Below are 12,700 nucleotides of genomic sequence, written 5' to 3'. Positions count from 1 at the left end.
TATCCGGTTTCCGGGAAAAATAAAGAAATCAAAATTATTAATTGTATTTATTTACCGACTGCCGACGATGCTCACCCCTCAGCATCGTCGACCCAACACGTGGTTTACTCACTCCCCATCATCGCAGTCGCCGTTGGCAACGGGTACGACACGTGGTCCTTTGGTCGCGTGGCATCGATAATCAGCAACCGCCAAGGAGAATGATTAAAATTTACGCAATCGCTTCCAGACGGTCGACTTTGCTGGGACAAATAAGGGGGCGTTACGAACTCGATACTACTTGTTTCTTCATTACATTGCAGTCAGCCAGCCAGTCCGGGGTAGGGAATTGCGAGAAGAGGAAATAATCATTTAAATATCACTAATCGGATCGACGGGGGCTGGGAAATTTATGCTCGACCGACGTAGAACTGATGTGGTAATTGTTGTACATATGTTGAGCTAGGGCGTTCGGTTGTGCGATTCTCCACTGTTATTTGTTTTGTATTTACGATAAGTGTGCTCGTGTCTTTTGTCAGCTAGAGATTTTTTTTTGCATACGAAGGCGCGTGTCCAAACGGGACTTCTTAACGTAATGTGACACTGTTTTGTTTGTAGTTGAACAATGTAATTTTACCCGTCCAACACAGGGGGGTAAGCATCCTCTTAGATTTTTTTTAAGTTTTATCTTTCATTTGATAAAACTATTTATAATTGAGTTCTGAATTTTCCACAACCGTGTGTATGGTTTAGAAAGCCTCCCTTAAGCTGGGTTTAGACAAGGCTAATGAGTAGAATTCAACTCACTCCGTACTAGTGGTCGACGTTCATGGGACTTGAAAGCAAATACAAATAGTTGGACATCAACCAACTTTCTAGTCATGTCAAATTAAGTGCTCCGTGACTGAAATGTTGGTTACTCAACGAAAGTATGACTCAATTTTATGTCAAAACTGACGCTCATATAAAAAAAGATCTTTGATTATTTTTAAGTAGTTAAAGAAGAGATAACATTCTTGGACAACTTTTTCACAAACCAACGTTTACGAAAACGAAGTCATAAACATGCATTACGGTAATCCTCGTTTGTCAAAATGGACAGTCTCAAATTAGGCAAATTGTTCAAATAAACTCCTCTTTTCAATTAATAACCTCATAAATCTCCATCGTCCGTTGAAGATCGTAAATACATCAACTTAATCGCTGTCACTGTGCACAGCATTTCATCTTCATCTACTGGCGAGCGCAGGATGGATCAATTCAATAAAACTCAATCGACACAGTAGTTCATCTACAAAAATCCATCAAAAAAAAAGATGCACCCACCAGCATCGGCAGTCATTGGCCTCCCTGCGCTGGCCAAGAGGACTCTTAAAAAAATGAACCATGCCTCTCCGGAGGGAGCGATTTACCGGAAAGCGGTGTGCACTGGAACGGGGCATGCATTATGAAACAGGTAAAATCTCGTCCTTCCGTTTTACTACTCACACTGACCGGCTCAAAAAAAAACTGACCAAGCCAAATATGTGCATCCACAGAGAAATACCCACCCGCGTAAAGGATACATGGGGAAAGGCAATTCGGGTTAAATTCCGGCCAGCGAAAGGAAAATAAAGCATCAAGGAGAAAACAAAAGCTCATCATAAAATGCTACCGTTTTTTTTTTTTACTTTGTTTTGGACCATTTTTTTCCCTCCTAACTGGATGTGTATGTTCCGATTCCGCTGATGCTTTTTTTTTGTCAGCCCTGTGTGGCGGTGTTTACTGATAGAGCTGCGAGCGGGCCGAGAGCTGCGATTATGATGTGTGTTGTGAATGTGATCTGGATGTGTTGTCTGTCCATGTCCAGTCCGGGGTCGGGAGATGCCGGCATACACGGATCAAATGGAGAAAGAAGTGTAAATAAAAATAACAGGATCACAACCGACTGTAAAATAGCAACGTGGATAAGGTTGAACGAATCAAAAAAAAAAGAGAGTAACATGTGGAAAGGGAATCAAAGCGGATAACTCTGTTCACTGTAATTGCTGTATAAACAATGAAGGGAAGTCATTCATTGACTGAGTGAGTGTATAGGTGAACTATTTGTGTCTACTGGCTGGTGATTGTTACAGATGGAATCAGTGTAGCTATCGCTTTGCAGCTATTAATTTATTCAACAGGCTTTTAATTTTCAGCTTGCCCGTACCCCAAATTGGCGATGTGCTGTTTTGGAACTTGGTGGAAAAAAAAAGAATAACACTTGGGAAAAGGATAAATCTCTTTATTCTATGCTCCATCATTCACTATAATAAAAACAGAAAACAGCGATTAAACCTCCATTTCATAAGTAGGGTAGATGTACTACCACTCAGGGCTAAAATTAATTTTACAGTGTGTTCCAATAATGGCCTACGGAATTTCCATAGGCCATTATTGGAACACACCATAAAAGGAACTCATAGACATCACTGGTACACCTGCTCCATGATCCTTCGAAAAAACGGCTAAACCCTGTAGAATGTAAAACCAATCGAGACCTAACTTTATGAGTTATAAAATGAGTAGTTTGTTTTGAGAATTAAATAAATGCGATATGAGATATGAGAAGTTATATGCGAGGAGTAAAAAAGAGAAACCTGGCTGAAATTATCCTCAATAAATTGATTAAAAAATAAAAATAATTTGTGAGTTACACGGCCACTGAGAATCTTTTCTACTCATTTGTATGACATTTTTTTAAAACAGTGCTGTCGCATTAATAGCCTTTCGCTCATTTCCAACTTCCATTCATTTTTCATACTGCCGTACTCTAGCGGATCTATAAACCTACCCTCTTTCGAAATGTCTCTAGCTAATAAATTATCACACTTAAGCTTGTTAGATAACATTTCCAACAATATAAGAGAATATTTTTTTCTAAACATGCACAGCTAAAAAAAAGTAGTGTAAATTTCCGTTACTATGATGCACATAAATGGAGCGTCATATATCATACAAGTTTAGATTATAGATCGTGTAAATTTATGAGACATGTCATGTAATATCCCATATATTGTATGCAACTGTCCACTTTTGTTTGCAACATTTCTTGCAAGTTGCTAGTTTACGTGAAAAGGAAGTTTACATGTATGAATGTTTGCATGCATGGATGTTTACATCGCCAGTAAAATTCAGAATTTTTTGGTGTGTGTCCATTACTATGACAATATTTTTTACGTTTTTCTTTTTAATTTTCATCCTCCATATAAATCTTCGTAGAATGTTTGTTTTATATTTCTGCGATAATTTCGTTATAACTTAGCTAAGTTAATTACGAAAATCCTTCAAAACCGGTATTAAATAAAATTCAAAATATGTTTAAACTAAGAGGCAGGCATATTAAGAAGGGTTTCAAATGTCAGAGAAAAAATCATTTTGATGAATAATCAAGGTTGCAAAAATAGCCTGGGGTCAGATTGACTTCAAGATACACAGATAAAAATTCTGAATTTTAATTGTGATGTAAACATTCATTCACGTAAATTTGTATTTCATTTCACGCAACCAAGCAACTTGTAAGCAATGTTGTTTACAAAGATGGCCTTTTGTATACAATATTTGCTACATTGCATGAAATGTGTCTGAACTTTACATGATATATAATGTAAACTTATATGATATGTGACGCTCCATTTATGTGCATCATGTTGAACAGAAATTTACACTACTTTTTCGAACTGTGTACAGACGAAGGGTTAATTATACAGCATGTGATTTTCGAGAAAATCAGAAAGGATTGATTTAAATTTTGCGGGAAAATTTACCAGATTTGTATCTTATTTTCGCTCAAACAACTATAAACTCCACACAGTTCGAAGAAGTAGTGTAAATTTCTGTGCAGTATGATGCACATAAATGGAGCGTCATATTTCATATACGTTTACATTATATATCATGTAAAATTCTGAGACATTTCATGCAATGTAACAAATATTGTTTACAAAAGCCCATTGTTGTAAACAACATTGTTTACAAGTTACTCGGTTGCGTGAAATGAAATACAAGTTTACGTGAATGAATGTTTACATCACTATTAAAATTCAGAATTTTTATCTGTGCACCCTTGACAAAATTAACTAGACGACTTACTATCAAATACACACTTTGGGTTCCGCAAGAGCAAAGGAACAAACGATTGTCTAGCGCCGCTTTCCACAGATATTCAACTGGACTTTGCGCACAAGGAGCAACTGGCTTCAATATTCTTGGACGTTAAGGGGGCTTTCAGTTTCCATTGATATTCTGTCAGACAATCTGCACAGATGTGGACTTTCTGGAATTTTGATTAATTTCCTGTACAATTTGTTGTCAGAAAAGTAAATGAACTTTTCTCTTGGACAACTGACAACTTCCAGAAATAGTTACATGAGCCTGCCCCAAAGCTCATGTCTCAGCCCTCTTCTTTATAACTTTTATGTCAAAGATATCAACAGCTGTTTGGCAGAACAATGCACGCTAAAACAACTTACAGATGGCAGCAATCAACTGCGCATTGGGGATGATTTCCAACATGCCCGCAGACCATTACTCAGTTCGATTTAGGCTATTCGGTCGATTAAACCAAGTAGTCTTCTTCTTCTTCTTCTTCTTCTTATTATTATTATTCTTTTAATTCGCATGTCAAGCTTATTGCTTAATGCATATTAGTTTAATGCGTGCTCTAAATTTAGTGTTCTAAACGCACTTCCACAGTTATTAGTTGAGAGCTTTCGATGCCAATTACCAATGCATGAATCGCCCAGGGAAGTCGAGAAAATTTCCAACCCGAAAGATTCCCTCGACTGGACCGGGAATCAAACCCGCTGCCTCCGGCTTGGTAATACCGTGCTTTTACTGACTAGGCTATGAGGCTCCAGATAGGCACTCATCTTATTTCCTTTCAAAGGTAAGGGAGCAGATGAGTGTGTTGGTCGAAAGATCACATATGACTACCTTTGTATGGGTCCCCTCACATTGCTCAATCTCTGCACAGCAAAAAATTTTGAATTTTAATTGGGATGTTAAGATACATTCACGTAAACTTGTATTTCATTTCACGCAGTCGAGCAACTTGTAAGCAATGTTGTTCACAAAGATGGGCATTTGTATACAATAATTGCATCATTTCATGAACTGTCTTAGAACATTACACGACTTATAAAGTAAACTTATGTGATATGTGACGCTTCATTTATGTGCATCGTATTGAACAGAAATTTACACTATTTTTTCGAACTGTGTGGTGGGCGGACTCTTTCGCAAACATTTTAAAACTGGAAGCGTGTTTGTAATGCTACACAGTTCGAAAAAGTAGAGTAAACTTCTGTTCAATATGATGCACATAAATGGAGCGTCACATATCATATAAGTTTTCATTATAAATCGTGTAAAGTTCTGATAGATTTTATGCAGAGGCGTCACGTGCCTCATTTGTTTACCTGTGCACCAAGCTTTGTTCGTTATAGTTTACCACCACATGTTACTTTTTGTTTTATTTTTCAATGCTCCATGAATTCGAGGGACATGTTCTCCATCACTATATAAATCACTACCTTACGTAACATTTGAAGAACCTATCATCTTGTATAAACAAAACTTGTATGGTCCTTTTCGCGCTAACCGAAGTAGGAGGAATTGCAAAATTTAACTAATTCCAGCTGAACAGTGCATTAGGTTCTAAGTAATATTGATCGATTCTCTTCGTCGACTTTCTATTTCGTTAATAACTTGAGCACATAACCATTTCTTGTTGTGTTCGTCGTTTTAGATGCTAGATAAAAGCTTCTTTTATCGATCTGTGTGCTGAAAATACTTGAGAATGTATTTACATGGCGGTGGAGATACAAAAAGAAAGTCGACGGAGATAACCTGTCAATGTTACTTAGGACCTAATGCAATGTTCAGCTTGAATTCTCGTTTTTATCAAAAGGCTAACTCTTTCGACTGAAGTGTAATAAAGAATATCCGTCAAACACTTCCGATAACATTTTTTTATACCAAACGAAATTCATAGTCCCCTGGGTAGCGAACTTGAATTAATCAGCTCTTTATTCATCAGAATCAGAATGAACCAGGGGAAGCTGATGAGTTTTGACAGGCGCACCGGCGCAACTATCGGTAATTGAGAGATTCACAACTGACAAGAGAGCCGGCTTTTGCGCTCTCTTTCTTCATTACTCTCTTTGTCTGCAATCAGATATCCAAGTGCACAGCGAGAAATGCACACTTTGGGCACCCATACATCACAAATGTTCTTCTAATTTAAACTCACACATTCAAACCGGTCTGCAAGTATGATAACGTCCAAAGCGTACCAGACTGCTGTTTCCGTGTTGCTCCCGTTTGACGCGTGACTGCTGAAAGCTTCAATTACAACTAGTGGTTCAAACCGCCATGTATTGTGGAAAATTTGTGGTGTGTTTCAAGAGGTGATAGAAGGTCTGCTTGGCTTACATCATGCATTTGACCATTCACAAACTTACCACCCGCCACACAAAAAAGCTCGCTTTTATGTGCACTATTGTCATGGTAGTGATATCGAAATGCTTAGAAATCAATGCATTAGGGATTAGGCAGACCATCCGAACTGAATTTAATCCTTTTTGAAGCAAACCAAGGTCGAAGATTCAATTGAGCCACACTATAAAATAGTGTTTTAATGGACACTTGTGGTCTGGAGTAAAGAAGTACAGCTATAATGTGATCATAAAATCTATAAAAATCTAAACGCATTTTTTTAATTGTTTACACCTGTGTCGTGCACAGGTTGCACATGTGGACGCGACGCCACTGATTTTATGAAATGTTGCTTATAACGGGTGTTCAATAAAAATGAGAATGATTTCAGTGCCGTCCAGCGCTCTTGTGATAGCGTCGCGAGCCCATATTTGTAAACATTATTGCTTACAATTTGCTCATTATTTGTAGGTGAAAGTAACCTCGGAATGGGCGTGACTCTGCAGACATTCTGAAATGGGTTGCTGGATCTGCAATAGAGCTACCACCTTCTAACTCCCGGACTAAAGCTGTCTACAATGACCATAAATGCGACTTTGTAGAGAGAGAGAGAGTTTTTTTTCCATAATAACACTGCCAGCCAGTGGGGGATAGAGGGAAAACACACATACACACAAACTAGACGCACGTATAGCAATATTTTGTAATTTTCAACTACAAAGGGTCTGTTCACAAACTACGTAGACCGATTATCAGAGGTTTTAAACCCCCCCCCCCCCCCCCCCCCGCGTAGACAACCGTCCATACATTTTATTGTAAATTTGTACGGACCGTAGACATTTTTTATATCGCTGTTCGTTGAAAATTCCATTGATTTCAATTGAACTTTTCATTGTCATGTAAAACACAGATGCATGTAAAATTCGATGCAAAATTATTGATTACTAAATACTTTCACGTAAAATACAGGTTTCATTGCTGTGCAGCCTAAGAGATGAACTAGCCTATGGCTAAAAATCTCTATAATAAAGGAAAAAAAAATGCTGTGCAGTCACAAAGCACCTAAATTTACATGAATTTTTCTAAGTGTGTGGGCACTCGATATAACCACCAATGAACTTGTTTATAAGTTCTCATGTAATTTGAGGAGTCGCATGATGGGTTTAACACGTTTTAGGTAACCTCCATTCTCAGAACATATACTCACCGGAACATTTTCTGGCCATATCTTCGGAACTAGTTTACTAATTAAAATATAAAATCAAATGCGTTCTACACAGTTCGAAAAAGTAGTGTAAATTCCTGTTCATTATGATGCACATAAAAGGAGCGTCACATCTCATTTAAGTTATCATTATAAATCGTGTAAAGTTCTGAGACATTTCATGAAATGTTGCAAATATTGTATACAAAAGACTAAATTTGTAAACAACATTGCTTACAAGTTGCTCGTTTGCGTGAAATGAAATAGAAGTTTACGTGAATGAGTGTTTACATCACAATTATAATTCAGAATTTTTTGCTGCACAGTTCGAAAAAGTAGTGTAAATTTCTGTTCAGTATGATGCACATAAATGGAGCGCCACATATCATATAAGTTTACATTATTTATCATGTAAAGTTCTGAGACATTTCATGCAATGTCTTCCTTCGGAAGGGAAGTAAAGCCGTTGGTCCCGGCCCATGTGTGTTGAATGGGTGCGATATCCTACGCAGGGGTGGAAGCTGCCTTCCTGCACATTCGATTGTCGGCAATGGATGGCAATCGATGTGATTGGCACTAGATTGCGGAACAGAGACCGACGTTAAATAAAGGAATGGAATGAGGATTTTCATGCAATGTAGCAAATATTGTATGCAAAAGCCCATTGGTGTAAACCACATTGTTTACAAGTTGCTCGGTTACGTGAAATGAAATACAAGTTTACGTGAATGAATGTTTACATCACTATTAAAACTCAGAATTTTTATCTGTGTGTGTATGAAGCACACTAAGAAAAGTGGATGTAAATTTAGGTGCTCTGAGACTAACATATACTAGCGTCAATTTTGACATAAAATTGAGTCATAATAGACGCGAAATTTAGCTAAATCAAACGTACTTTCGAACTTTTCAGTTTCGAAGCACTTTATTTTACATGACATGTTTGTTTGCGTCGCATCCTTTATGTCAAAGATGGATTCAGTCACGTGTAAGATTGGGTATTTCTAAGTGTGGGCCTTTGATTTGATGCTTATTGCGTCCAATGTGGCTCAGTGGCTGAATAAAACATTACCTTCTTTATTTCATTACACACACATACACACACTGACATTTTCCGATCTCGTTGAGCTGAGTCGATAACCTCCGGGCCTCGGCTTGAAAGTCGTTTTTACAATCGGTATGTAAACACATCAAAAAAATAATTTAAATATCACATCAAAGTGGATGCAGTTCAATTGTGTCGAAAATATAGTTGCCGAAAAGGACGAATTTATCAGGGCATGAGCTGAAATTACGCTGCTTTTACTGCATTTGTTTATTTTTGCTGACATAAAAATTACATGAGATTTTCGACATGATTGAAGTGCATCCTCTTGGTTGTAATATTAAAATTTATTTTTGGTGTGTACCCTTCTTTGTAAGAATGGTAAAATGAGAAATCAGCTATGAAAAATGAACTATTTAGTGTAGTGAAGTGTAGTATCCCAATAGATTATGCCAATATTTATGCCAAAACGTAGTGGTAAGCCACTACTGTTGTAAGCAATTATCTCAACCAGGTAATATAATCCTTATGAAATTTATTACCTGATTGGGAGCAGCAGCCCAGATTTCCCAAGGTCTCATCAGACCCTTATCAAGATATCTGCATCGTTTATGAAATAGTGCAACACAGTCACACAGCAAATGTTCAGAGCTTTCACTGTTTGAGTTACAAAAGCGACATTTATCTTCATGAAGTTTACCAATGATTTTCATGTGATATTTACAAGGACAGTGTCCTGTTATCAAACCAGCGTATGTACTCAATTTTTTTTTAGGAAGATCAAGTAATTTGTGTGTATGCAAGCGTTCGACTTTATAAAACGTTTAGATTGCCGAGAATTTAAGGTACTGGTCCAGTTGTACTGTACCTTTGTTTTTATTTTCCAGTTTTTTAGCTCCATTTTTAAAGCACAAAAAGAAAGTCCAAAAAATGGTTCAGGACCAATGAATTTCGTGGATGACCCATTTTTGCCAATTGATCAACTATTTCGTTCCCTTCGATTCCACAATGACCAGGAACCCAATAAAGGTTGACCGTATTTCGACAGGACAGTTGCTGTTATAGTTTAGTACATTCCCATACCAGTTTTGACGTGTAAGTTTTTGATTTCAAAGCATTCAGCGCCGCTGGACTATCTGAACAAATGCAAATATTCGCATTTTTGTAGTTCCTTTTTATGCAAATCGTTGCACATTCTAAGATGGCATATAATTCGGCCATTTTCCCATGGGCACCGAGAAGTTAACCGCAGGGCCGTTTCTTGTTTCGAGCCATCTGCATAGAAAATTACTGATCCAGGACTAATATTCAGTCTTCCTGCATCCCAGTCAACGCGAGTCACACCAGGAACTTGGAAATTATGGTTCAAATAATGTCGCTTTAGCATACAATCTTCGTTCATCAATATTAGTGGAGTTATCTGAAACTCTTTTAGAATGCTCTAATAAGATTTCCATCGAAGAAATTCATGGACCATTTGAGCCTTAGAGCACTTTTCACTGCATCGAGTTGAATAATTGATGAAGAAGAAGGATATTGAGTAAAGCATCTAAGGCTGTAGAGGGAGTACTACGCCTTGCTCCAATTATGGAAATAGTAGCAAGCCTTTGTAGCTTGTTTAATTTGACTTGTGCCGTTTGTTGCTTAGTTTTCGGCCACCATATAAGTGAGGCGTAGGTAATCCTGGGTTTAACTATGGCCGAGTGTATCATATTCCCAACAAAAATTAGAAGCAGAATAAGAGCTTATTCAGGCAAAATTATGCTTCTTCAGCTAAAAATTGCTATTCAGCCTTTAACAAGCACACATTGTTTGTTGGGTTTGGCTTCAGATCCCATTTTTCCCAAACGTTCTTTTGCAGGTCCAAAATGCATTGGTTGCTTTTCCTATTTGTTGATCAATATGTTTGTTCCAGCAGTGTTTACTATCTAAAGTTACTCCTAAAAACTTTACTTTTGAAGACAGCTTTACGTCTCCTAGTTTAAAATCAGTGATAGAGATTTTACCTCTTTTAGTAAAAGGTACAATAGTTGTTTTTGTAGGATTTGCATTCAATCCCTCATCTTTGCACTAAGATAGTGTGAATTTTAATGCTTTTTGCATTCTGTCGAAAACAACTTTATCGGATTTTCTACGGACTATGATGACAATGTCATCGGCAAACCCAATTATTTCGAATCCTTGATGTTTTAGTTTTAAAAGAAGATCACCAACAACTAGAGACCACAGAATGGGAGATAGATCAACTCCTTGAGGACAGCCTTTTGCAGCTGTTACTTTCACTACTGAATCTCCTAGATTAACTGATATTTCTCTTTTGGATAGCATTTCTACAACCCAGTTGATTATGTTTTTATTAAAACCACGATTTCTCATGGCGCTTATCATCGACGTGAAAGATGCATTATCAAATGCACCTTCAATGTCAAGAAACGTTGCTAGTAGAATGTCCTTAGCCGCAAAGTTCCATGTTACCAACAACAATATCTATGATTCTACGAGAAGCTCCAACAAAACACACCAATCGTGGCGTGCAACTAAACGAAAAAAAAATGGTAGACTTCTTTTCCCAAATAAATAAGGGGCAATGAAAAAATGAACCATTTCAATTCCCACAAGACTAACAAAACCAGTAAGAATTCCATCACAACTAAGTCGAATAATCTTTAAGCAAAATTTCATAAACGCCATTCAAAATTGGGGCTGTCCATAAGCCACGTAAACATTTTAGGATGAGTTAATAAGTGTATACGACTTAGTGTCCGAGTTTATGTTGGTCACTTTCACCCATTTACCTGATATCAAGGGGCAACACAACTTAGGTATATTCGAAAATATCAAGTATTTTCAAAAGCTAGTACTTGTAAAAGATTAAGCTTTTTGTGCTGAATAATGTTTGATCCAAGTTTACTTTCGTTTTCAAGTCTAATGCAAGGAAATTAAAATAAGGGAAAATGGATGTAATGTCGGCCTAAATGCCCCTAATTTGAGTCAATACATAAATTCAGCAATCAACTAAATTTTCAATAGCGACCAAATATATCCATAAGTACCGTCCCAATGACGCGTTCATCTAGATACAATTAATAAATAGCAGATTTTTAGCGATGGGCCAAATCTGAGATGCATAGGCCAACATTAGAGCCATTTCCTCTATATAAAAGTATTTTGATATATTCAACCAAGGAGTCCCGCCCCAAGTCGGAAAAATCAATAAAATCTTTACCAGGCCTTCAATAAAACCATTTCTTCAACATAAAAAAACTAAACATGGCCAAAATTCCATCTGACGATTGTCAAAAATTTGTACATAATTCTTCGTCCAATAGTCCAACTATCTCCACCTTTCCTACCACCAACGGTGACCCGAGGCTAGAACACCGCACACACGACAGCATGTTATTAATCGTGTGCAAACAACGTGCGACTATCCCAGTGTTGACACACAGAGAGCTCACGTAGCCAGCGTATTTGACCTCTGTTAATGCTACCCCGGTCGGCAATCGATACTAATCTCACCGTACGTTTTTATTTTCCTATTTACTTACAGGCCATTGTCTACGAAGGCCAGGACAAGAATCCGGAAATGTGCAGGGTGCTACTAACACACGAAGTGATGTGCAGGTGAGTGTCCCATGGCCTACTAAGCCCAACCAACCTGGTGAGCTGATAACGTCAAACCAACTGACAGCACTGACAGCACGGTGATTTAAGTCTCTCTACACACAGAAATGAAGCTCGGTATAAAGCGGGACGCTTTAACTCTGTCAACATCTGTCTGTCTGTCTTTCCGTTCCCGCTCGGGACCGGAAGACTTGAAACCTTCAACAAGAATGTTTCTTGCAGCAAACATGCCATAGATATGAGGATGAAAATGAGCAACAATAAAATCGAAAGACAAGGATATCTACCTCTACCCCCGGACAGGAAACTATGTAGAACGGGTGCAATATTTTTATGTTTGATGCTTGGTCGGTTTTCTGCTTCCTGATCACGCTCTGTCACTGTGTGCGTAG

The 12,700-nt window shown here is 37.8% G+C and overlaps 1 protein-coding gene across 4 annotated transcripts in view; it reads left to right on the top strand.

Moving 5' to 3' along the window:
- Positions 1 to 12,700, top strand: part of kn (knot) — a 206,918-nt gene that overhangs the window by 85,685 nt on the left and 108,533 nt on the right. For all 4 annotated transcript variants that reach the window (XM_065227942.1, XM_065227940.1, XM_065227941.1 and 1 more), the window contains exon 5: positions 12,235 to 12,308. In XM_065227942.1, coding sequence (XP_065084014.1) covers positions 12,235 to 12,308 — 74 coding nt within the window. The remainder of the gene's footprint in view (positions 1 to 12,234; positions 12,309 to 12,700) is intronic.

Source organism: Ochlerotatus camptorhynchus, unplaced genomic scaffold, assembly GCF_037179485.1.
Source record: "Ochlerotatus camptorhynchus isolate MF236.1 unplaced genomic scaffold, CSIRO-AGI_Acam_v1.1 ptg000277l, whole genome shotgun sequence".
NCBI classification, from domain to species: domain Eukaryota; kingdom Metazoa; phylum Arthropoda; class Insecta; order Diptera; family Culicidae; genus Ochlerotatus; species Ochlerotatus camptorhynchus.
This window is presented reverse-complemented; position numbering and strand designations above follow the sequence as displayed.